Raw genomic sequence first — 24,740 nt, 5'->3', positions numbered from 1 at the left:
TCCCACAACCAGATTTGAAGGCGCTTTGTCAACGGCATTTTTTAATGAATATCAACGCATTTATGAATATTTTCACACTAAGTAGATGTGTTTGGAATCAGGGTCGTGGTCCCAGCCCCCTTGCGGCTACAAACCGGTGGGCGGTGAATGGTAAGCTGAGCGGTGGCCCGGTGCCCTAGCAAGAAATCAAAGTCATTCCTCTAACAATGCTGCAGTATGGCCATCCCTCACGGACCACATGTGTGTTCCCATGCCAACTGGCACCAACCACAGCGCACGGGGCAACGGGCAGGCCCACGGAGACCTCTGAGGTTTTTAATGTAGAATTAACTTCCAAATTGATATATGCGCCGGCTGAGGAAAGACATCCTCGAAGTAGCTGATGTTTGAATTCACTCCCACATGCATGCACACACAGGCAGGAACACGCACACAGGCACACACACACACCTGCGCGCATCATAAGCAGCGCTTTGCAGTGCACGCTCGTGTCCTTAAGCCCCGCTTCTCCCAGCTGCACCACAAGAGACCTGTCTAAGTGACAACAATTAGCCTGCTCAGTTCAAGCTAATTGAAGTCATTTACATAATACATGCCTGCCATCACAATTCATCTGTGGACAATTCAAGCAGGCCTGTGTCATATTGTCGCAACCTGATGTTAGATTGCCCCCCTTTCCCTCCAGGCTTGATAAATGATCCCCAAAGTCACTTAACACAGAGCATATCACTCACATAAGGATTGTTATCCGCTATGTTATTCTTCTAATGAAAATAAGGATTGCATTTGCCAACATAGACAGATGCACACATTGTCAAAACTGTGTTTACCGTCCGTCCCATTATGCATGCAATTACTCAGAGGTTGAAAACAAACAGCCAAGGAGATCTCGTGCTTTATTTGCCTGTTGTTTGGGAGCTGCTTTTGACAGGAAGCTGGGCAATGCATTAAATAGATGGCTTGATAAAAAGCTTGCTGTGCAGAATTCTTCACGCTGGATCTTTTGAAAAATCACGCTGCAGCAGCTCATAACGGGTGAGCTGTTCCCTCGGTGATTTATGAAATCAATTTGTCTTGTTATCAGCAGCCAGAGTTTGGGAGATAGCATCATTCAGAGCACATGCTTTTCAACTTGGGGATAGAGGCAGACGGTGCGTGGACACATAATAGACACGTTGAAAACAACAAATCAGTCATTCATGCCGTTGCATCATGCTATGAATCATGGGATTATGATGCATTGAGTGTTGATTAAATTTGGCAATGAAATAAAAAGGATTTTCCATATAGTCGTGTCTGAGGCTGTTGGTTTCTCCCGTGTTTAGTGTGGTGTAATGGCATATTCATGTCAGCTGTCACTGGAGAATCTGCACTGGTGCACTCAGCAGCCGAACACCATCTCTCTGCTTGTTCCTCTGTGACCCTTTGCTCATGTGTGCAGTGGAAACACTGCAAGCAGTCCTTCCGTACCGCTCAAACAGACCAACATAGTGCATTACTCTGGAAACAGGATTAGACGTTTGTGTGCGCAAACATGGGCGCCCTCGCAGCTCCTTTTCTTTTGTCTCAGTCAAGCTGAACCCTCCGAATGTCATTCGAGACTGCGCTCCACAGGGCAGGCAGCAAAGCATGCAGCACAGTCGGCCTAATTCTCTTAACACTCTACCTGGAGAAGCTGGGGGAAAGACTGTTTCAACATAGCTATCCGTCTACTTTGGGAAAAGACTATGATGTAAAAGAATTAGGTTGCACCCCACCTTGTATTATGCTTCAGTTTGTTGGGAATCAAAAGTCACGGCGGACGGGAAATTTCAAGATACGTCTTGATAAATGCAGGTTAATCTTAAACGTGCCAGATGTGTCATGGATTTGCGAACACCTGGCAGAAAGTAAATCTCACTGTGCTCCTCTCTAATTATATTTCCTCCTATTTTCCTCCCCGTTTCTGTTCGTCTCTGCAGTAAAGTTCGAGGATTGCCAGCGGAGCAGAGAGGTGGGCTTTGTCAGCAGCGACCCCAACTACAGCGTGAGGCCCGACGGGTCGGTGTACGCCAAGCAGGAGCTGGCCAACCTGTCAGAGCCCGTCCAGTTCATGGTGACGGCCCGGGGGCTTCATGACGCGCACATCTGGGAGACCACCGTGAAGCTAGGCCTGGCCGGACATCCTCATCCTTTAGCCCTGACGAAGGTAACGAGGGAGAACACACTCAGGAAGAGATAGACACACATGCCACGCGGATCGGACCGCTACAATCAGCATGTTGCCCAACCTTAACATGTAGACTGCAGGGGCCGGGTATCGAACACCTGACCTTCTCATTAGTGGACAACAATTGGATCCTTGTTGATAACATTCCCACAAATCCCTTTTTTTCCATAGCAAAAAAAAAAACGTGCAAAATAAAACCTTTCTTGTTATCTGGTTAGTGTGCTCTCTGCACACACAATCAAAGATGGCTTTGTAAAGTAAACGTCACTATCTAACACCGGCTGCTAAATGAGCGAGGATTGTGGGATTTTGTAGTTCAACAAGACCGATTAACTACCCTTCTCGTGAGAAGTGATGTAGCTTAAATTAAAAAAAAATGAAGTACATCACATCACTACTTAAACCTTATAAACCTAATAGTGCTGTATTGGTAACTTGAGTATTCAAGTATCTTGAGAAAAAGAGGGTGTAGAAGTTAGAAGATATTACAATGTGTCAGATGCATTTAATTAGTATTTAATAGTAGAGCATAGAAAACTGTCTGCCTAATCAGTCAACAAATGGTGCTTACAGATCTTTGTTATAGACATTTTCAGCTCGAGTTACTTGCAAGTGTTGAAAGCTCAACCTAATTATTTTTAATAAAAATATTCTTAAAGGATTTAGATTCGATAAGAGGATTTGAAACTGGATTTAGATTCAATGAAATGTTATTAAAGCCCAACCCTGGGTTTCTTGTCTGATTAGATATGCTTCATTATTTGGAGAAAGTGTAAACCAGCTCCCTGATGAAGGATCTCATCAGAAGCGTTAATGCCGGTTTCTTTCTTTGAGCATTTACAGCAGGAACACTGTGTCTCTCCGCTCCTGCGTCTAGTCAACATGTGTACAGTCTTTGGGTTTGAAGCTACCTCTAAGGCGAGATTTTATTACAGTGTGTGCACGGCAGGTACAATGCAGTGCTTCTTTGTATGTGAAAAGTAGAGACATGGCGCCATTTGCTGCCAATGCTGTAATAGCTAGCAGAGACTGTAAAACTACACAGGGCCAAATGTATCGCCACTGTTACTCACTTACACCACCGGGTTGTGTTTTGTTGAGCGACGTGCCCATTATCATTTTTCCTGCACTTCTTGTTGAACACCACTGGGCTTAATGTTCAGTCATGTTTCTAATCATGACAAAAAGCCAGAGACTCATGTAGCTAAAGCAATTGCAGAGTGGGGATTAAAATTCTGCCCACTCCTGGCAGTACAATAATGGAGACTGGGAAATAATTGACATTGATTGAGCTAATGTTCCATTCTAGCGGAGTCTGCGAACACCCAGGTGATGTAGTTTTCGCCGTATAATAATGTTCCCCCACATCATGGAGCTGGGAAAGATTCAATAATTGAACAAGAAATAAATGTGTTTTTTTCTCTAATCACATGGAAATTTGAAAAGCAGCATTTATACGTACGGCGCAGCCATTCCTGCACGAGCAATGTTTACATGCGTTGGTGTCACTGTTCTCCTCATATGCTATAAATTGGTGCGAGTGCGACAGCAGAATGTAGTTCCAATCTCCTGAAACGCCCCGAGGAGGAATAAAAACTGAATACCTGTTTCATTAGGAGCTTAGTCATTAAAAATGTAATTATTAAAATATAGTATGTGCTACAGGATAATGTGAGGCAGGAACATGGGTGAAGGAATGCCTATTAAGATACCAAAAATACACTTTGGTTGGTGGTTAATTTCATTTCCCTGCTGCTTGTTACAAGGTGTACTTGTCCAATACTACCATTCCTCATGGAGCCGCATTATTAAAACTGCATAAAAATCAAGGCATTGAGTGAAATATTGAGTGACAACCTCCACAAGGCTGAAAAATCTCCCTTTTAAACAGTTTGTCCTCACTGACATCTACTATTTATGACTTGTGGCAGCCATTCCTTCAATTGACAGAGTAAAAGCAAAAAGTCGGCCCATACAGAGCAGCAGAGTCTGGTTTGAGTCTGTGAGCCTCTTCTCACTCCTCCTATACGACCCAAAGGAAGAAACATGAATAGTGAAGACAGAAATACAACATTGTTATGCAAAACCACTATAATAGAACTTATGGCACCGCAGTGTACAGAAGTGTAATGTGTATTATGTTTGACCTCTGCTAATCATGACTAAATATTAAGTACGATTGAAATGAATGAGCGTCGTCCCTTTTGCAGGTAGTTTGTCTTGAACATTGGACAAATTGATACGTAGACCAGATGATGGGGCGAGAGAACAAGACACTAATCACTAAACGGATTCCACTGTTCAAAAACATAATTGCAATCATTTCCAAGACTTTTCATTCAAATCTCGGTGGAAGCATAAGTGCTATTTAGACGATATCGACAATATAGATGAGCTCTTTGAATTTGATGACCGCGCGTAGCCTATTTATTTGAGGCACAGTATCCTGATATTCAGATTTTACAACGAGACTTTTCCTTGAGCGGAACTTGGACACAAAAACGGACCGGATCAAGTTAAAGTAAAAACAAAACTGACAACAAAGCAACCTACAGTTTTTTTTTATCAGACACTTACATTGACGCTGCTCACTTGCCGTCGCAGCTTATTTTGTGGCTGCTGGATGCAGTGTTCTCCCTCACTACTGTACCAATTTCAAAAATGGTTGTCCCCATTAGACACAAAGACATGGGAAAATAGAGTCTAAAAATACCAAAGTTAGCTGGGAATTGAAGTGTGGACAATTTTCCTTTTCTAGTTCGGTAAACACATGCACACACGCACACAGAGGTAAGTAGCTCTTATCTGAGCCCATCTCTTTGTTCTATTTATTTTCGGAATAATCGCATCACCTACAGGAACAGCCACCTCTAGTATCTCTGCATTATCAACATGGAGGGTATAAACAACTCCGGATATCCTCCTCCTCTCAATGCTGATTAAAAGACAGACAGCTCAAACACCAGCTCATTTTGTGTAGCGACACTTCTCAGTTGAATTGGCTTCGAACACAGAATACAATGTGGCTTGTTCCTCTTGCTACGCTCGCTTTGTGGAATAGCACCGGAGAGAGTGCACTGATTTGTTTTTAATAACTGGCTTAGTTTCTCGCTGTGCTGTTTTGGCTGCGGAAAGGTGCTCGGTGATGAACCGGATGATTTTAGTGTATCATTCTGTGTACGATACAACAGCAATCGAAGTTCAGTGCATCTGTGACCTGAGAGCCCTTTCCGCTGTGTCTATGTACTCAGGCTATCGCGGCTCACACAGGTAGGGCCTCTCGTTGAGTGCTCTCCAGCTCGTACTGATTTCATGGCACGTTGGTTTGACTTCTCTACCAGCTTAGAGCCCATCAGTTATGCACCACTAGATCTGGACTCGACCGGTTGCCGGAGTGGGTTTTAGTGCTTATTTGATTTGCATTTTCCCCGCACTCTCCCCAGACAGCCTCACCTGTTCGAGGTAGATTACAGAGAAGGCCGGCAGCAGGGTGGAACGTAGGACCCTGGGGTCCACTAGTCGATGAAAAGCAAGACTGGCATGGTCGGATGGTTGCGCTTTTGCTATGCGATTTAACTTTGTGATTATAGCCTGATTATGTTGACAATCCACACTGGAAGGCTGCACGTCTAAAAAGGCAAATAGCAGCTATGAGAATTGCGATACTTTTAGACACAAAGTTAGGTTTAAATGTTATTTCTCTTAAATTTAGTTTTTGTGAAAATATCTCACGAGAGAACATTCTCCTGACTGAAGACTAGCACTGTGATCTCTCTTCTTCTTTTCATCATAGCGAAACCAGCAAAGGGAACAGCAGCTCTAAAGACATAACAAAATAACATCTGAAGACCTGAATCAAATGTTTTCCGAGCCACACCGAACAGAGAATGGGAAATGAGCACACACACTCTTATTGTATTGTTCCGCCTGTTTGTCAGGCTGATAACCTCCAGATGTCAGCTCCAGGGCTCAGGGGCTGCCGGCCTAAAGAATGCCCCGGCAATGTGCAGCCTGCCTGGGAGCAGCGAGCTGCCAGCTGGCCCTGCCTGCCTCTGGGTTGCAGGAGCCCCCGGGCCCTTCAGGGACACACTGACTGACGGCTGGTCATGTGCTCAAGCACAGACACTCTCTGGGTCACGCACAGAGTGATACACCCGCACATATGTCCGTGCGTTATTTTCACGCATAACATGTGCAGTCATGCCTGCCTCAAGGCTTTCCCATATGGCTGAACACACGACACAAGCCCACGCTACATTCATACACAGACATTCAGACAAAACAAAAATAACAAACATCTAGCTTCCTAGCATCGCATGGAGAGTTTTTTAATATTTATTATTCCAACCTTTCTTTCTTTCCTTTGCCATCAGCCTGTCATCGGCCATCCTGTTTGAAAGTGACAGTCACATGCAGCCATTACGCCGATATCATCCACAAGCAGACTCACAACAAAAGGACGTCTCCCTTTCATTGTCTCTCTCTGTGGCTGTCTCTCTGCCTGACCGTTTCCCTTCCTGACTTCTACTTTGGCATCCTTTCCAAAGGAATGCTGGGACCCCGACCAATCGGATGCTTCAACCTCGTTATCGTCAGGCCTGATGGGCCGCCTACGTCTGTGGGCTGATTGGCGTACAGAGCTGCTATTCAGTCATTGTGTTTCTGTGCAGATAAGGACTCAATCATGATAGCAGCACACTGGCTGAGCATGGACGAGGAGGAGCAGCGGTGTAGTATCATATATGTCATAGCTGTCCCTATGCGCTGACATGGAGACTGTCCTGATGATTCTCCGTCATCTGCCACAGAGCGCGTAGCTTTGTTTTGCATGATTGGGTTTTTTAACATGATCTTTGTTGTCCCTTGTTTGTTTCAAATGAACATCTGCAAATATACACACACAAACACACACACACACACACACACACACACACACACACAAACACGCATTCACAGACACAGACTAATTCCACCTGCCGTCCATGGAGGCTGGATTGGCAGCATCCCTGCCTCCCACCTGCCAGTTGGTACCTGCGAGTGTTTTGGATGAGTGGAGCCGGAATGAGAGTTATCTTATCTGGGAAACACATCTGGTCCCTTCTCGTTCCTCTTTCTGCCCTCTAACCATCCGCTTGGTTGCCCTCGCTGCCCCCCGCCCAGCTAAACACTCCGGAGGTCCGCGCTGCAGGGGCCAATCCTCTGAGCTGCCAAACGCGTTGAAGAGTTCAAACAAAAGATGAAAAATATACACGCCGTTTGCTCAAGTGCGGCTTACAGTCACAGGCGAAGCAGGTGCATATTGATATGATGAACTGGCGCCCTGTGTTTGGCGCGGCAACATATCTGCTGTTCCTCGCGTTGCCTGTGTGACTGCGTTGTGTGTATTCCAGGTGCGGATGAGCAGGAGGATTTCTACTGTGCTTCAGGTGACAGTGACACAATGCCAGTGAGCGTGTGAGCGTGTGTGTGTGTGTGTGTGTGTGTGTGTGTGTGTGTGTGTGTGTGTGTGTGTGCCACACAGGGCCCAGAGACAACAATAGGATTAGGTGGATTACAGCAATACAACCATTTTACACAGGAGGACACCATAGAGGATTGGGTAAAAAACACTCCGTCTTTTAGACACCCTTCTAACCCTCATTTCAGCAGGCAAGATGAGCAAGAACACAATCTCCTCTCTGCAGCTGTAGCTGGAGGGAGTCATCGCGCAGGGTTGTATATACACCCAATACATTCCTTCAAAAGAGTTGCCCATAATACCACGTCGAAAGGTACCTTGCGATCAAAAATAAGAAGTAGTTCTCACATCCAAACAAAACTGCAGGGCGGCGTCCCATTTCTCTCCCTCGCTCGCTCCCCTCGTGATTACACCGGTATTTCATCAACACCTGTTTTATCTGATGACAGGCTTCTGTCATGGCAGAGTGTCACATTGTTTTCTGTCTTCAGTAGGGATAAAGAGCACAGAGACAGGCAGGAAAAATGGCGTCTGCTTTAAAAAGAATATGTCAGGGAGGCGGATGAAGGCTCAGCAACTCGGTGGACAAAAGCCAGCCATGTAGCCCGGGGGAGGCCTCGCTGTCCTAGCCGAGGGCTTGGGAAGGCAGAGTGTGTCTTGCCAAAGGCCTCATGAAATGTGATGCAGCAGCAGATCGGGGCGGAAAAAAACAAATATACTGTATATATATACACTCACCTAAAGGATTATTAGGAACACCATACTAATACTGTGTTTGACCCCCTTTCGCCTTCAGAACTGCCTTAATTCTACGTGGCATTGATTCAACAAGGTGCTGAAAGCATTCTTTAGAAATGTTGGCCCATATTGATAGGATAGCATCTTGCAGTTGATGGAGATTTGTGGGATGCACATCCAGGGCACGAAGCTCCCATTCCACCACATCCCAAAGATGCTCTATTGGGTTGAGATCTGGTGACTGTGGGGGCCATTTTAGTACAGTCAACTCATTGTCATGTTCAAGAAACCAATTAGAAATGATTGGAGCTTTGTGACATGGTGTATTATCCTGCTGGAAGTAACCATCAGTAACCATTTTTCCTATTTGTAGTGGAGATGAGTGGTACCCGGTGGGGTCTTCTGCTGTTGTAGCCCATCCGCCTCAAGGTTGTGCGTGTTGTGGCTTCACAAATGCTTTGCTGCATACCTCGGATGTAACGAGTGGTTATTTCAGTCAAAGTTGCTCTTCTATCAGCTTGAATCAGTTGGCCGATTCTCCTCTGACCTCTAGCATCAACAAGGCATTTTCGCCCACAGGACTGCCGCATACTGGATGTTTTTCCCTTTTCACACCATTCTTTGTAAACCCTAGAAATGGTTGTGCATGAAAATCCCAGTAACTGAGCAGATTGTGAAATACTCAGACCGGCCCGTCTGGCACCAACAACAATGCCACGCTCAAAATTGCTTAAATCACCTTTCTTTCCCATTCTGACATTCAGTTTGGAGTTTAGGAGATTGTCTTGACCAGGACCACACCCCTAAATGCATTGAAGCAACTGCCATGTGATTGGTTGATTAGATAATTGCTTTAATGAGAAATTGAACAGGTGTTCCTAATAATTCTTTTGGTGAGTGTATATGTATGTTCTTGTGTCTGTCGCTCTGTCATTCCTCCAAAATGGGGTTATTGTCAGCGTGACACCCAGCATTTTAGTTTAAATTTTAGCAGCACTTTATAGATTCATCTACCAACCTGTCGTGACAAAACAGCATTCTTCAAACAATGACGATGCGCAAAGTTATTCGATGCAAGACATGGCACAGTATGACATGTTTGGGTTTTTCTTTTTCAGGGAGGCATTGAAGAAATGCTGTCAAGAGCCTGGGACTCCCAGCCCAGAGTGATCAAGTTTTCTCGAAAACATCAGAGGGGCTCCTCTGCCAATGGGCTGAGGCGACAGAAGAGAGACTGGGTCATCCCGCCTATCAACGTGCCTGAAAACTCCCGAGGACCCTTCCCTCACATGCTTGTCAGAGTGAGTGACGTGCTTATATCATTTCAGCAAACACCACACTTGATGTGGAATGTCGTCGGTGCACCGCAGAACTTTTTACACAACTTCTCTTTGCAGAGAAAAGCAATGAAAGGGAGACGGGCCATGTATTTTTTTTTTCAAGCATTTACTCAGGTCAGGAAGTGAGAGAAGAGTGGTGAATATGGAGTGATATCTCTTACAATCACCATGAGGCCAAGAGACACAACATTCTGGTATTTTCTATCAAGCACACCCAGCAGGCTAAAAGCGCTGCTCTTGTCTCCGATTTAAGTCATGATGCCAGGTGATTTGTCTGCTGCGCCTCTGGGCGCCGCAGACAGGCAGAAGGAAAATAATAATCGTTGCTCGGAAAGCACACAAATATGCACTTCATGCTTGGTTTTAGAGGAATAAATCTGAGGATTACTCGGGAGTATTCTCCGGCATTCTCTGGTGTTCCTGCACCTGTTAATATAGCCGGTGAACTATTTTTCACATTGCAGAGCGTCTCGTTGTAGATTACGGCACATCTAAATTTTGCAACAAATGAAGCAGACATATTTTTTGTAGTGTGCGGATGCTAATGATTGTGCACATGCATTGCCTTACTGTAATAAAGTTGCATGCAATGTTTGCACTACATTCAAATATATTAGATTAAAAAAACAAAACATTCTCAGAGATGAGGATATGAAATGTGTCCACCAGGAGCCAGATGTATATAACTCTGGAGAGTTATGACGAAAAGAAATATGCATACACAATCTTTGCTGCAGATTTCCAAAGCCATGCACGAGCATGGACCTCTTTATACATTTTACTCAAGCGTTGGGAAGGTAGTCAATAGGGATTTAGTTCATGGGGTTCAAACAGACTTTTCACTATGAGTTATGCAATGAATTATAAAACTAAGGGAAATTATCAAACAAGGAAAAGTACCAAAGCAGAATAAATATAAAAAGAATGATACAATTGTGCGCGCAACAGTCATTAAGTGGAACATTTATAAAAAGCACTTGACAACGATAATTAGAATTGTTATCAATTAAAAAGTGAAGGCACAAAAGTATTAATTCTTAATGAAACTGATTTACAGCCTAAAATAATATTGCTGTATATTGGATTTGGTCTTCCATTTCCATTTGTCCACCATATCACACAGAGCTGCCCCTAGAAAGAAGTTGTAGGACCGGTCTGAAGTATGAGGAACCCATGTTCTCCCAACACACCTTCTGTGTCTCCCAGAACACAGAAGGATTTAATTCCTCCCTGCAGCTCGCGCATCGTTCTCACAATAAAAACACAAAGTTGAACAGAGCATGTATGTAACCAGTTATTTACTACAACTAGTGGATCACAACGAATACTAGAAATAAGGAATATCTGCAGCAAGCTTCCCATGGAGGCTCTGTGCTGCTACTCTAAACTCCCCTCACTCGATGCCTCTTATCAGACACCCAGACAGACGTGCAGCTTTCTGCTGGCAGTTCTGACACGCACACACACACATAAATATATATATATATATATATATATATATATATATATATATATATATATATATATATATATATACACACAAAGTCCCTTACGCCCATTTGTACAGCGAGGCTTACACTCCCGGATTACGGAAATCGCCTTTCACCAGTGTGTCGGCAAGAGGGCAGATTTTCCGCCAAAGCATGGAAACACTCACTCTCGCACAAAACACACACACAGCAGGGCTGTGCAGTGTCAGGGGAGGCACCTAATTGTGCTGCCCTGCTGGAGAAATGGGCCCTCTTTCATCCCCTCTTCACATGCCGGGTGTCAGATGGTTGGATTAAACCCTCAAGGGCTTCCTTTGTGCATGTGGCTATGCGAGTGTTGAGGGTGACTCGTTGTGTGTGTGAGGGAGCGTCTTCCAGCTCGCCTCCAGCTATACATGTATGTGAACACGTAGGTGCGTCTCAGGCCTCCGCCGTAGCTGAAAGAAGTGCACCATGCGGCGTGTGACTCATGCTGTCCCCGGCAGAGGAGCGCAGGGGATTTTGCGCTTTATCTTGCTGGTCTCAGAAGTGGCCAAGAACAACCTTTAAAGCCTACACTCTTGATTTCATTTCAGGACACGGCCAGCTCTTTGAAGATTCCCTTCACCTGCGTCTCCACACTCAAACTGCACCAGGTTTAAAAAGAACAATTAACCCTCGGCGTGTAATTGCGGCTTTGCAAGCATCAAATGATGCAAGTGACGCGCCCAAAGAGGTGTGTGGTGGAGCGGTGCTGGTTATTCTCTTTGATTCAGTGGGAGCACAATGAGAGGCTAATGTAGCTCTGCTGCTGTCGGATATTCCATTAATCCAAGGCAAATCCAATTCCATCTACAAAAGAAAGTACTTGCTGATTTAATTATAAATAATAATTCATTCGATCATAAAGCCATCATCTATTCCTTCATTGTCCATTGTCGTTATGTAATATTTATGGTGCTATTGAGGTTATATTCCACTGCATTCTGACGTTATCATCATCATCGTCATCATCATCATCATCATCATCATCATCATCATCATCATCATCATAGCTCTTATTGCTCAGATGGCAATATTCTGTTTATGCTTCTGAAAGCTACTTTCACTTCCATGAAACAAAAAAAAAACTCTCTCTCTCTCTCTCTCTCTCTCTCTCTCTCTCTCTCTCTCTCTCTCTCTCCAGTGTAAAAGAGAGCGCCATTCCACTGTTGGCCATTTTCCCTTTGACGTGCAATTCAGTCATGACGAACCCCAAGTGGTGCAGCTTTGATGCCATTGATTTACCATTGTGCTCAAATGGAATATGCTTCCGAGCTTTCGCTGTCAAATTATTTGACATGACAGATGTAAGTGCTGTTGAAAAACAGCCCGGGTTAAATGGATACTGAGGTGGATGGCGAGAACTACTTCTTTTGAAAAACTGAAAAGCAGCGAGGGCGGGAGATGGAAAAGGGAGAAAGGGGGACAGACTGCGATTGGGGGTAAAAAAAATGAAAAGAGAGAAAGTCTTTGGGGAGTGCTGTAAATCTGCAGGGTGAGGGAGGCCAACATTAGTTTCAGGACATTTGTGGCATTCTCATCTCAACCGTCTCCTGCAGCACCTACACTGGGGCCAATGAGGCAAAACTGATGGAAAGCAGTCTGAATATGGGAGAGAGAGAAGGCCCTCCTTTCATTTAACCAGGCCTCAAACACCCACTCCCTCTCTGACCCGCACTTTGGACAAGGAAACAAACAACATGAGCTGGAAATAATTGAGCACATTTTTGGACAGTCATTTAATAATTATGTGATTCCACGGCCGAGGGAAAGACCAGACCAAAGTTTGTCTTTTTGTATTCCTCTCTGCAGGACTCCATGTCCTTTCCATGGAGCCTAAATTAAACTGTAATGATTTCTGTAATATACAGTCCTTATCATGCATTCACATTCTTGCAGGAGAATGCAGGTCTTAAGGTGAATAGGTGAACCGGCCTATTAAAATGCATCTCAGCAGGATTTGGTTCACCTCATTATTTTGAATAGCCCATTACGGTGGTGCTCATGGGTAATATAATACAGCACAGTGTAGTGTTGAATGTGTCACAGCCAGAATGACTAGGGGCTCCTCATTTAGAGGGATTTCATCAAAAGCGAACAGGAGCACACAAACAAAAACAGAATCGCACAACTCGCCACTCAAGTAAACTTTCCCCACTTTTGCAGAAGAAAACTTTAGAAACAGGAGGAAACGTGTGCTTTTTCGTTATTGTTATTTTATTTGGTTTACTCGGCTAAAATATATGTGATATATACTGTATATATGTGTGTGTGTTAGAGCAAGTTAGCTCAGTGATATTGAAATGTCTGTACCGCTGTTTGCTCAGGACCTGAAATGAAAACACGGTGGGTTATTTACAACCTCATATCGCGCGGAGTGTATTTCATTACAGCTCGTAATGAGCTCGTAATATGCTTTTTGGATACGCTTGTTTCGTCTGCAGTTTTATTGCATCTCTTGTTGCATTGACATATATTGTTTCATTGCGTCTCGTCTATGTCTGTGGGTGTGCGTGTACACGTGCGTGTGTCCACCAGCATATAGGTAAATGAGGTTGTAGGATGTACACCGTTATATTACATAATTCGCGACCAAATTTGTCTAAATTTAACACTTAATAGAATTCTTCACCCGAAAAAGGAAAGGGTTTCACATCAATCGCTTTTGCTAAATCCCCCTACCCCTAGTTTTTCGGACGGAAAGCACATTCCTTCACTTCTAAAAAGAGGCAGTGAGGAACAGTGAAGTACAAACAACAGCAAAATACGCCTCCACTCATACGTAGTTTGAGCAAAGTATTGCATAAGAAATGACTTCCTCCGTATCATCTCATGTCTTATGCCGGCTGCTTGATTGGCAGGACGGCGTAACAAGGAAAGTATGAACAAGAGTAGTCAGCTCACCTCTCAGGTTACACGTTACTTTTCACTTCAAGGGGAAAGTCTTTTTGACAATAACCAACATATATGACATGTATAGGACTATACAATACACAACTTTAAGCATCACTGTCATTCTGTGTAGTCCATTGTCAACGCATTTATTTCTAAAACAATATAACGTATGACATTTATGTAACCTTTTAAGAAACATATTTACATTTTTATAGAAACATCTATTATATTAGGAACGTTACAGTTAATTAGCATATTGTGTAAACCAAAATAGACAGAGCTCAAGAGGAAATCTCCTCACCCCCCCGATAGTGTTTGATACTTTACATTAGAACCCATGGCAAACATTTTATTTATCTACTCTATTGCCTCGGCTGCCAGAGTTTGCTTTCGACTGGGGTCTCCCGGGACTCCAGCACTAATTAGAACAGAAGCAGAAAACAATGATGTGAAGTCATACGATTTGCGAAATCATGAAGAATGGTAATGAAAGAATGAAACACTTGTGACAAAGGGTGGCTCTGCCTCAGGGGCCTGCGGGCATGAGAGGTCATGTCAGAACTTACACAACGTCTGCGTGCTTCTCAACGGTGTGAAAATCTGAAAACATGAGGAGTTTGACTGCGCAACAGCAAAAATGTGGGTTGTAATTGGGTTCAAGCTATTTAAAGGCTGCCGTGGTTTGATCTGGTGGAACTGTAGTCTCTATATCCTTCACTACCTCAACAGAGCGCTGCTTCCTTAGTAGACATTTTCAGCCAAAATTGCTACACGACACAGCAGTGGGCTCCGTTACATCTAACTAAAGTCTGTCCGCCTGTCCTTCGCTTTTCTGGAGAAGCGCTCATCCGATCTCCTTCACACTTGATGGTTGTGTTGCCGGGGACCCCGGGGGAGTGCTTTTGTAGGATTTGGTGCAATTTAGACTCGTGGCACGTTTGATATGAATAAACTCTAAATAAACAAGCGAATGCCGTTCACTTCCCTGGAGTCATCAAGAGCGGATAGCCAACTGGAAGCATAATCAAAGTGTTCACAACTTGTCTGTGTTCTTCTCCCCGCCATATTTCAATAATACCTCCGTCACAGCGTTTCTGGCGTTTTTTTTCAGGGGTGGATTTAGTCATTTTGGTCTCGCTTTACTTTTCACCCGTACTGTACTCTATGTTGGTGCCGGCAGTGATGGAATAAGTTGTTTACTTCAAGTGAAGAGCAAAAGACAGGTATCATCAGCACAATTTAACATAGGGTCAAGGTGGGACTTTCAATTTCGATATGTTGCTGAATTTCATGAATAACTGCTGTTTCTGACATGTGAGTAGCCGCAACTCGGGTCTGTGACGCAACTGTGTGACGGCAGGTGTAGTGCTCGGGACCCAAAGGGCAGTGTTGAGTGTGAAATTGTTGATGGATGAGCAGTTCTTGAGAAAATTGCCACCAACAACAGTGCAGGGTTTGTATTCGGTCCGTTCGGAACTGGCTTGCATTCAATGAGCACGGCACTAGTGATGTATAATTCAGTCACAATTGAACGACAAACACAACATTGCATGTGGAAAACATTAAACTAAACCAATCCTCATCACTGAGCTGTACGGTAGTAACAACATAATTTCCACTCTCGATTGACAGCAGGTAAAGATTATCATTTAATTAACATCACCATTTCAATACCTCAGAATGACTCCGATAGTTTAATCTGTAATTCCCTATTGCATAGTAGTTAACACCAATAGCTCCAGTAGCATTAGTTCAAACAATCAGTTGCTCATCACATTTCAAGCTCAGCTTCATTTTCACCCTCTTCCCCTCCAGAGTCCATGTCCTCTTGTTTGAGTGCTCCAGCAGATGATGATGGCTGTATAGTGCTCGATGTATGAAATTCTTCTCAGTGATTTAACATAGAACATCCCTAATATATAGCTTCCTCTTCCTTCTAATTTATTTATGAACAGAGGAAATGTGTTACTTTTAGATATCGATTAAAAATGTGCACAGTCTAATAACAGCTTTGGAGAAGTTAAAAGGTGTATTGTCTCGACTTGCTTGTTGTGACAAACCCTCTGAGAATTACAACGAAATTCGGCAGTTCTCGGCAGTCTTTTAGCTCCTTGTTTTGGTTTCTTGGTTTTCTCTCATTAACTTCCTTTCAAGCAGCAGCCGCCAGCCTTCAGCAAAAAAGAAAAAGAAAAAAAACACTTCACTACCTGCCCAGCACCAAAAAGCTGTCAGAGAAAGTTAGCAACTAGTAAAGACATACGTTACACACATAATGTAAATTCTACATAAAAAATAGTCAGCCCAGCCCTTTGCTGTTAATGTGTGTGCAGGTGAGTGCTGTCGAACTTAATGTGAGAATCTTCCCATGAACACAAAGGAAGAGCACGTACGTGTAAACATTTGTGCACGTCGCCTTCTGTCTGCTGGTTTGTGGCAGCATCTGTCAGACAGCCTATCTTCTTATTTGTGTGTGCCTCTCTGTATTGTCTGTGTATTTGAGCGCATGTGTCCGTTTGTCATTCTCTGCATCCCCAGTCGGACGATTAGAAGGTGACAGTCCCATTAGAGCCGGCCCAGTAGTACAAAGGCCGAGTGCTGCTGTGAGTGACACGGAGCTCAGCCTCTCGCTAAATAACTGTCAGTCTGCCCTCGTCCACTCTGACCCCTATGGCAGCCTCCCTCTGAGCCACTCCAACTGCCCCTCTGGACTCCCATTGGCAGCCTTAGCAGCTCCCTGAGCCAAGCATGGCCCTCCTTTCAAGCCTGGCCTCCAACTGATTGGTTGGACCCCGCTAGCCTGAGGCACGCCAGAAGGGCTTTCAACTGGCCTCAGGGTGCTGCTGATTGGCCAGGCTGTCAGGGCCGCGTGTCCCCTATGGGAGCGTATGGCAGCAGCTTCGGTTGAGGGATGCAATTTGACAATGGCGGTAGGTGGAGAGGAAAAGTGCAAAGGCAGCGGAAAGCTCTTTGCTGCCCCCCTACCCCCCCTCCCTCCGTCTATACCTCTATCTATATATCCCTCTCTCCATGCTACTGTCTTTCCCTTTAGTCAGCCTTCCAGCAGACAACCATGTCTTCACTGTAATTATGTTGTGGGGTATTCTCTGTGAATGGAAGACCTGTGGTTTACCTATCATCCTTGTATTGGGAAGCCCTGGGTAGAGCAGAAGAATGGTGCAATTTAACGAGTTGCAACTCTCAAGGGGGTCCGCGGTCGGTTCGGGGTAAGACAAGAACGGCGGCCTTCTTCTATTCCCATCGCAGAATTATGGAACGTGGCTCTCTTTATACAGGAGACATAATGGCTGTATTTGCTCTATTCTTCTCCCCTCGGTTGGAATCGGGGGAATTAATGCCATTGTTAATGCAGAGAGACTGCTGGTACATTTCAACAGGATTCTTGCCTTCCGCAGAGCTCATCTAAATTGCCTGGCTAATGCTGTAATTGGGTTTGTGAGGCACTTCTTAACTTCCATTAATATTTGTTCTCCTTCTAATTGCCCCTTTTTTCCGATCCTACATTTCATTCCTCCGTCTGGGTAATGGTCTGAGGTGGAGGCAGCGACGTGCGTGCACTTGAGAAAGCATCTAATCTATTTTTGAGCAGTTACAAAAATGTGAAAGCGCCGGGACTTCTTTCTCTCTTCTGGGTAATGACGGATGACTAGAGGAGGGAACAGGAGGGCATTCAAGTTCAAGAGAGAGACGACAGAAAAGGTTTGCGGTCAAACTTTTTAGGGGCAAACTCTGAATATCTTTGATCCATATGAGATTGGATACAAAAATATATTTTGTCTAAAGACTTCATATCTGTTTCTTTTTTTAATGGAGAACCAAACTCTTTCATTTGAAGGTTATTTATTGAATATGCTGCCTGCATTCAGAATGCTTTCTGGTGTTCATTAAAAGATATTTCTTGACGATGCCTCTGCATCCTCAGATGTTGCCTTCTAAGCTTTCTTCCCTCTTTTCACACTCACATAACTGGATTGTCTTTTCCTCTTATGCATCACATTAAAACACCTCCTCTCTGCGGAGAAAAACATCCTCCCCAAAAGGTCTCAGCTTTGTTCCCCTAAATTGTCTAGAGAAAGAGAAAGTCTTACCCTATTATCTCTAAATCCAAACCCACTTCACAGACGAATTGCCTCAGGAAACCTTAGCAACTCAAAGGATTCAATTCAATTGACCGCGTTAGAAAGTGGAGAAGAATGGCGAAATAACAGTGTCAGTACCAGAGCAGACAAACCGTCCTCAGGTGGCGACTCTCGCTCGTTTGTATTGATGGAACTCTCGCTGCTTCCCTCCCACTGGGAGCACGGGGAGGAGGGTGAGAGACGGAGAGAGACAGACCGACTGATATGGCAGCACAAACACAGAGCGAATGGCAGAGCGCACCAAATGAAAAGAAGGGTGCATATGGCATTTAAAAAAATAAATACACATATTGCAGAGCTGCATGGAGCTTGGTTCATTTCCCATTCAGTTTTCTGATCCATAATGCACCTGAGTGCCGAGGCCCAGACGCGGCTGTTCGTTTGGAGTATCAGGGATATAACTGTGTGCGACGGCGGCTGTCGGTGGCTCTCACTTGAGATATATTAAACCTGAGCTCTCTGCGGCTCCTCTCTCTCACACAGACCTCCAATGTGACTATTTTTAAAACCATCCGCACCGTTCCCTTCTCATGGTGCCACTAAATGACAGGTTTTACCCCTTTTCATTGCCACACTCTCTCTCGCGCTTATTGTATTTTGTCGGAGGGAAAGTTTGAAGGCTGGCAAAAAATACATAAACTTGAGGTCCCACATTTTGTTTCCATTTTGTCAGCCTATCTCTCTTTCTTTCATCTTGTGCTCCATATTTCCTCCTCCTCCTTCTCGTGGGATGTTTGTGTGGATGGCCTATCAGATTATTTGAATTCCTGCGCCCTATCAGCTTTGAAGAGTGACAAGCACACAGCAGGAGGGATCAAAGCAATGCAAAACTGAAATTTAAGAGGAAGTTAAAAAGCATGTAGTTTTGCCATTTCCCTCATGTTCAACAAAGAGAAAACAGTTACTGTATAACAGCAGGGAGACATGAGACATTATCAAACAGCGATTTTCAAGGATGCCTGTGTAGTTTTCTAACGCACGGATGCTTTTGATAACGTCGTTCAACATGACAGTTCATCCATTTGCGATGACTCATGTAAGCAGCCATTGCAGCGCTGCCACGAGTGCAGAGGTTTATTGTCAGCGTTGAATATTCTAAACCCGGTGGTGACACTGAAGGCAGACTGCTTAAGATATGAATATCAGTCGTCACCTCCAGTATGATAGTATCATTTCTTCCCTTTTAAGCCACTCACTAAGGTGCCAGACCTGCTGTGAATTTTCTATGGAAACATACAATAACATTTGAAACCATTAAGGAGCTTGCTAGCAACTCTCCAAGTCGTCAGGCAGCAGTGTACAAAGGAGGAGTAAAGCAAATAGAAATTAGACGTATGAGCTTGTGGCTGAAAGTACAAGAAATTCACATTACTGAACAGTAAGAGCAAATTAAATTTGGTTATCTGTAAACCCCCTGTCTAAAAATGTCTAAAATCTTCTGATTTGTGTTCTGCTTACACTGGATTCACATGACAGAGCAACCATCATCGACAGAATACCTCAAAATCCTACATTTTGCCTTATTATTTATATTGTGGATAGTAGAAATTCAGAACCATGTTTTGTAATGTCTGACGTGCTCCCGTGCCAACGTGGACCGGAGGTTTAGAGTGGGAGACAGAGTCTAAAAGCAGAGCAGGTTCGCGAGTAAATTCGGCATCCAGTCAATAAGTCGTCCCTATTGCTATTGAAGGCATCCAGATATTTGGCAGACGCTGTCTTAATTATGGTTGACAGCTATGACAGCTAAAGCGTGACAGAGAGGCCTCCAGAAAGGCTCAGTCATAGCCTGTCTGTGCCCTGAGTGTTTGGCATCATTTCCTCCCACAATGCATGGAAATGCTATCAATTTAGCTTTAATGCATACTAACCATCTGTCTAACTTACATACTTACGTTCCAAAGTGCTGTGTAGTAGGCGGTTTCCATGTTATGCTAGTGATGCCACGAGTAATATATATTTATAGCTGACTTTATGCCGCTTGCTTCACTCTATTGACTCTTTAATACACATATAACATTATTTACCTATATCAATTGTATATTGATGAGGATTGAGGATTGAGAACACAATTATTAAAGCACAAAATAATTTGAATACAACGAATATGTTTAAATGGAACCCCAAGATAGAAATAAATAAAGAAAAGAAAACAATCATAGGCAAAAGAAATATATCAAATCTTTACAATCTGCCTCTGTCCTTCTTGACTGTCGCTTGGAGTAAGAAAAAACTCCCCAAACAAACGTCTTAAAGGGGGAAGGGAAATGGAACTGAGTTGGAAGTTGTGTTTACAGAATAGAACAACATTTTAAAAGCACAATAGGCAATAAACATAATTATACATAGTGGTGAACATATATGAAAAAGATGGATGGAAAATTGCCAAACAGCTCGTGCTTGAGCAACACAGGGTGGAGCACGACATTCACACCGATGGGAGAATGAAACAAACACAGAGGCAGAGAGTCTGAGTCTCCTGGAGGACGGCGAGTACCCAGTTTCTCACAGATACACTATTTAAAGTATTTCGATTTTTTTCTGTCAACCTCGGTCTTCTTTTCTTTTATTCTTTCTTCTATTCTTTCTAAGGGTCATTCTAAAGTTGCACTCGCCACCTCTATTAGCAAGATTTTTTTTTAAACATAGTAAATGGACTGCATTTGAATAGCTCCCTTCTACATCGCCAGACAAAGCGCTTTACAATTCGATTATCATTCACCCACACATTCACACGCCGAAAGACAGCCGACTGAGGCAAGCTTTAAACTTCCAGTTTGCATTTCCTCTGAAGCCTTTTCCATCGGAAACACTAAGGCGCTGCACACGCTGGAGACAAAGCAACGCTTACATGCAGGTTAAATGAACAGGAACGGGTTGAACTGGCTGCTGCTTCTTCGCAGTCCTAAAACTCAGACATTAAGAGACTAATTCAACTGCCCCTATTGTACGTGCATGTGTGACATTGATACATCTTTAACCAACATTGGAGCACACTTTCTCCCTCCCCATGTGAGCATTGAATCAATTGAAGAAAAAAAGAGGCAACATCATGCAGCGTTTTCCTCTTGATGATAGAGTAGCTGACTGTTTGTAAATTCATACTTTGTTGGATACCGTGGATTTCCTGGTGCGGCTCTTGTGAGCCTGTGTAACCTGTGGGGGGTGTTAGAGAGAGAGACATAAAAGAGGCTATCAAAGAGTGTAAACTACAGATTCCCATTATTGTGTGACATTAGCACACAGTAACCCTTAATGATCCCATGGGTGCCCGCAGCACACTGTCCTTTAATGACTTCCTGGTTGAATGATCGTTGCTTCCTGGAAGCCAAACACTGCCAGGGAAAAGAGCACTGCGGCTCCACACACGCTCATCCTTTGAATAGCAGAACGTGTGTGGTTTCGCTATAAAATAAGTCAGATGGGGATTAAAGGGATGAAAGGCGGAGTACCATCAAATAAACAGCAAATTAGTCCCTGTTTATGGAGGCATCAAACTATTTATGCAGATAGGGTGATCATACAGGGTTGGATCAATTAAAGGAGATATGGACAGACTGAAACTTCACACTGTGCTAATTAGGCAGCCAGCCACGATGCTCAATACATGGAAATGTATTCCTTTGCATTCCTTTCCCGCTGTCTGTTTGTGTGCCTCACATTACCCTGAGGAGTTTAACAGAACACTAATTCGTCATCTAATTTTCCCGCAACTCCTCGCTGCTTTTCGCTCCCCGTGTCTCTCTCTCTCCCCTCTCTATCCCTCTCCGTCTTTCTTCTCACGCTGATAGCTTGTCCCACAGGATCCCAGTGGTTGTCAGTAATCAAGGAAATCACTCTCAAAGAGTTACAAATAGGTCACTTATCTGAAGTCTGGTCTGATCTGACAGAGACAGACAACTAGTTAGTCCCTTGCATCTGCCTCTCCCTGCAATTTTTTGCATGATTAGTAGCCATTCTATCTGCCAGGAGGTACTGAAGTGAGAGAGAGAGAGAGAAAGAGAGAGAGAGAGAGAGAGATAGAAATCCCAGCATTCATCATTCAAATGGCTCAATTGAGCAGTTGTCACTCATGGGATTCCCAGGACTCCGAGAAGCCGTGTTTCTTCATTTATTCAATTTATTGATATAAAGACTCTTCATTAAGAGACACCGGCAAATGTGACATCCGGTCTCAGGTGGCCTTGATGTAGAATTTTAAGCAGGCGTTGGAAAGACGGAGGCCGCATGACGTGTAAGAGCTCCTTTGTCCCCTCTTGGGGCTAATCCACCAGCGTGGCAGAGGCACGCGGTCCGCTTTGAAGCTCCGGCGAAGAGACAGATCGCACGCGAACACTCAGACGCTCACACGATCCGACACGCAACCGCACGCACACGTCCGGATGCAGAAGCACAGAGCCGTGGCAGGTGAAGACTTCACATGTTCGTTTCCCACGTGACGGCCTTGTTAATTATTGAACCGAGCTGGTCCTTTTGATCCTCGCTTTGCCGTCCTCTCAGTGAATCTCTTACCTGTCAAACACTTCACTTCACACACATACACATGGCTACAAGCTGCCTCTTATGCATCTGAGAAATACTTGCATGCAGAAATAGATGCAGGGTGGTGGGTGTTCTTTACTCGCATTTTCTTTTCTTCTTCTTTTTTGCATGTTCCCACAACTCGACCAGATGTGGCTGAGGCCTTAACAAGTTTGTCTCCTTCACAGATAACACAGAGAATTTCTCAGGCATGTCCTCGTTACTGCAACACATAATCCGTCTGTTCTGCACCGCGTTATGACACTGATGAGGGTGAATGATCAAATTAAGTTATTATTTATGCGTCATTTCATCCCGCTTTGATTGGCATATGGTGTGCGTCGTGAATAATAAATGCAATCAGTCTTACTGTATCATTGTCATGCTACAGTGATTACATGTACGCCAAGTAGAGCCCGAGTGCATAGATTGATGGGAGTAATACGACACTGTACATTACACCTAGACCTGCGGAGTGCACATGTGGATCCTGTGTGAAGTGAGCTCCGGGAATGAAAATTGCGGGTGTGAAAGCTTGCCTCGGAGTGCTACACCGTGGGTGTGGGAGGACCCCGTTGGAAATTAAGAGACAGCGTATCATGTTCAAACAGAGAGATGTTTTATGCAGAAGCCGCCGTCACCGCTGAACGGATGAAGTAATTTCATTTTCATGCATGATCTGCAGCCCCACAGACCGGGCAAATTGCAGAGGAGGAGAAGAGAAAGATGGAGAGAGAGAGAAAAAGAGCCAAGCCTTCCTTTTCTCACCATTTGACTCTGGGATTATTACCTCTGACTTGTAATTTGGAACCATAGTGATGGTTCAGTCCCAATGAAAAAAAGAGTCAATCTGAGTTTGGAGGAAAAATGATATGAAGATAAAGCACCTAAAGATAGATTAAACTGTCTAGGATCCATAAATCCATACAAAATCAATCCATAAGGATTTAAAGAGTCATTGGCCACTGTCATTTGATAAACTGATTCTGAATCCGTTTACTGAATGTGAACATGGTAATGGGATTACAGCGTTGCATACTGAGTTTGAATTAGTTTGTTTAGGATGATGATTCCCAACCCCAAAGAGTCATGAGATGAATCGCTGTGGTCATGAGACGATGGCCGGAAATATAGTCTGGTTCACAGGAAAAACACAAGGGCCAGACTTTGCCCAGACAAGGCTTAAACTACCTATACAAACTACATTGAACCTGGAAAACTCCATACCATTTGGTGACAGTGCACAAAACTTGAAGGATGATCATAAATTAAAAAAAAGAAAGATTTGGAGACAATTAAAAAATAGTTCTTGAACCAATTGGGCGTGGCTCATATGGATGAATTTGTGTGACTACACAAAACAAATAGATTTTAGTTTCTGAGACAGTTTCAATGTTAAATTGTTGTAATAGCATCACCATCTGGCCAAATTACAACCGGTTGAATGTTCTTAACTCCTCAGCAATAAACCCGTCTGGTGTGAAGTAGATCAGTTCTTGAGATATGCGAAGGACACACACACACACACACACACACACACACACACACACACACACACACACACACACACACACACACACACACACACACACACAGACAGAGATTCTTTGCTTTATAGTCAGATGTCACATTAACGTTGCTGCATTGTGTTGTGAGATAGTTAAATCCTTGGAGACCATTGGAAATCAATGCACAGAAATGTTTCAATCCCATCTCCTTTTGTCTTCTTTTGAGTCAAGAAGGCGCAGAGCAAAAGTATTGATATTTGTATTGCCGTGGCAGTGGAGCCGCACAAACTAAAACTTGTTCAAAGTAAAATATATCACTTTTTAAATGTCACATTTTTGATTTGAGTGAGAAATAACAACGGAGGAGTTAAAGGTGGAACAGGCCCAGATGAGATATTAAGCG

The 24,740-nt window shown here is 43.9% G+C and overlaps 1 protein-coding gene across 1 annotated transcript in view; it reads left to right on the top strand.

Annotated features, from left to right (window-relative positions):
• cdh4 (cadherin 4, type 1, R-cadherin (retinal)) overlaps positions 1–24,740 on the top strand; it is a gene marked incomplete at its 3' end in the record, with an annotated part of 176,150 nt that overhangs the window by 111,004 nt on the left and 40,406 nt on the right. Inside the window, exons 4-5 of the mRNA XM_079218426.1 lie at positions 1,962–2,188; positions 9,524–9,706. Of these exons, the coding sequence (XP_079074552.1) occupies positions 1,962–2,188; positions 9,524–9,706 (410 nt within the window). The remainder of the gene's footprint in view (positions 1–1,961; positions 2,189–9,523; positions 9,707–24,740) is intronic.

The sequence above is a fragment of the Taurulus bubalis genome (assembly GCF_910589615.1).
Source record: "Taurulus bubalis genome assembly, chromosome: 5".
NCBI classification, from domain to species: Eukaryota; Metazoa; Chordata; class Actinopteri; order Perciformes; family Cottidae; genus Taurulus; species Taurulus bubalis.
This window is presented reverse-complemented; position numbering and strand designations above follow the sequence as displayed.